This window comes from Loxodonta africana, chromosome 2, assembly GCF_030014295.1.
Source record: "Loxodonta africana isolate mLoxAfr1 chromosome 2, mLoxAfr1.hap2, whole genome shotgun sequence".
NCBI lineage: Eukaryota > Metazoa > Chordata > Mammalia > Proboscidea > Elephantidae > Loxodonta > Loxodonta africana.
In genome coordinates, this window is record NC_087343.1 from 226,444,537 (window position 1) to 226,446,130 (window position 1,594).

The window sequence follows — 1,594 nt, forward strand, 5'->3', positions numbered from 1 at the left end:
CCACCACTACGGGCACAGGCGGAGGGGTCCTCACATGGGCTAAGCCTCAGAGGACAGGGCAGCGCTGCCCCAACTGATGGCCTCAGATTGCACATCACACACCAAAGGGCTGTGACTGATGGGTAAAGAGAAAGGAAAGCTAGAGAAGGTGAGGAAAAATACTCCACTGCGCTCGTACCTGGGGCGTTTGCCATGAGGGAGTCGTGTGATTCCACCGCTTTACCTCAGCTCCATTGACTAGGATCCAATGTCTCCACTCTCGAAAGTTCCTCATGACCCAAACCCTTCAATCCTCACGACCCCATGGACAAGTATCTCCCTACCCCTCCAGGTGTGTCTGCTGCTCTCCAACACCAGCTCTCGGAGCCAAGTGAGCCTTCCTCTCTCCTCCCTCAGGTCTCCTGTGCACTCTTCGTGCACACGTGGCAGCAATGTACAATTCGTGGTGGTTTGAGGGTCACTGTCACACTAAGACAAAAACCTGGAGAACCAAGGTTTGGAATCACGTAGAAGTAATTCAGGCGAAATGTTAAAAAAGGCAGAATCCAGATGGAGCCAAGAAGACAGGCGGGCAGGTTTCCAAGTGAAACAAGAGCTGGAAGAAGATGCAATTAGTCTTGAAGCTTAGGGCCAAACAGAAAACTAAGGTTCTAGGAGACAGCCTGGAGGAAGCACAAACAAGGAAAACAATAGCTGTGCTTCTGTGTTGTCTGGACGCCCACAGGACCTGGATATAAAGGCCGTCCAACAGGAGCCTCCACACCAGCTCCCGCCTCCACCCTGACAGCCACTCCAGCCACGCACCCATCATGTGCCACACCAGCTGCTCCACGGGGTGCCAGTCAGCCTGCAGCCCACCCCCGTGCTGTGTCCCCACTGCCTGCTGCTCACCCTTGAGCTGTGGGAGCTCCTGCTGCCGCCCAGTGTCCTGTGTGACTCTGCTGTGCCAGCCTGTGTGTGGCATGGCTGGCTTCTGCCAGTCACCCTGTGGGGCTGCCAGCAGCTGCTCCAGCGGCTGACAGTCTCCATGTGGCCCTGTGGCCTGCTGTGTGCCCAGCCCTTGCCAGGCAGCCTGCTGTGTGCCTGTGAGCTGCAAGCCCGCCGTGTGCATGGTCCCCTCCTGCCAGTCCTCCTGCTGCTGCCAGCCGTCCTGCTGCTACCAGCCCTCCTGCCCCACCCGGGTCTGCAGACCCATCTCCTGTGGCACCCTGCCTGCTGCTAGCAAATCATCTGGATACTCGAGTCTCTGCTATTAATCTCTGAAAACCTTTATCTTTGTCAAATGATCAGAATTCTTCCCATACATCTCATTATGAAATCAATGATGGATCCCGTTCCATGGGGGCTGGCATTGCCCCCTTAGCTTTCTTACCCATGAAAGCTTAGTGACCTAAGAAAAAATAAATGTTTCAGAATTCAGATCACTTTTGTTATTTTTTCCAAAAGTGTTTTCTCATTGTCCTTTGCTGTCTTGGACCATCCGACGCTGGGGTCCTGTCCTAGAGGGGTTCTCCCTGGACGGTCAGTGCCCACTGGCAGAACTTGCCCCTTAGGGTGGTGGCAAGGCCCTCTGAGAAGTATGGCTGAGGCTGTT

General features: G+C 54.8%; 1 protein-coding gene across 1 annotated transcript; it reads left to right on the forward strand.

The window, feature by feature from the left end:
* Nucleotides 1–387: 387 nt before the first annotated feature.
* Nucleotides 388–1,256, forward strand: LOC111753095 (keratin-associated protein 12-1-like). The gene is made up of 2 exons (XM_023559178.2): nt 388–955; nt 1,058–1,256. The coding sequence occupies exons 1-2, from the start codon at nt 810–812 to the stop codon at nt 1,254–1,256; spliced, it is 345 nt and encodes a 114-aa protein (XP_023414946.1). The 5' UTR covers nt 388–809.
* Nucleotides 1,257–1,594: the final 338 nt, after the last annotated feature.

Bases quoted from the DNA above. Each gene is read 5' to 3' on its own strand.
- LOC111753095 (XM_023559178.2), top strand. From the start codon at position 810: ATGTGCCACACCAGCTGCTCCACGGGGTGCCAGTCAGCCTGCAGCCCA. The intron at 956-1,057 runs GTGTGGCATGGC...CTGTGTGCCCAG, and splicing joins ACTCTGCTGTGCCAGCCTGT to CCCTTGCCAGGCAGCCTGCT.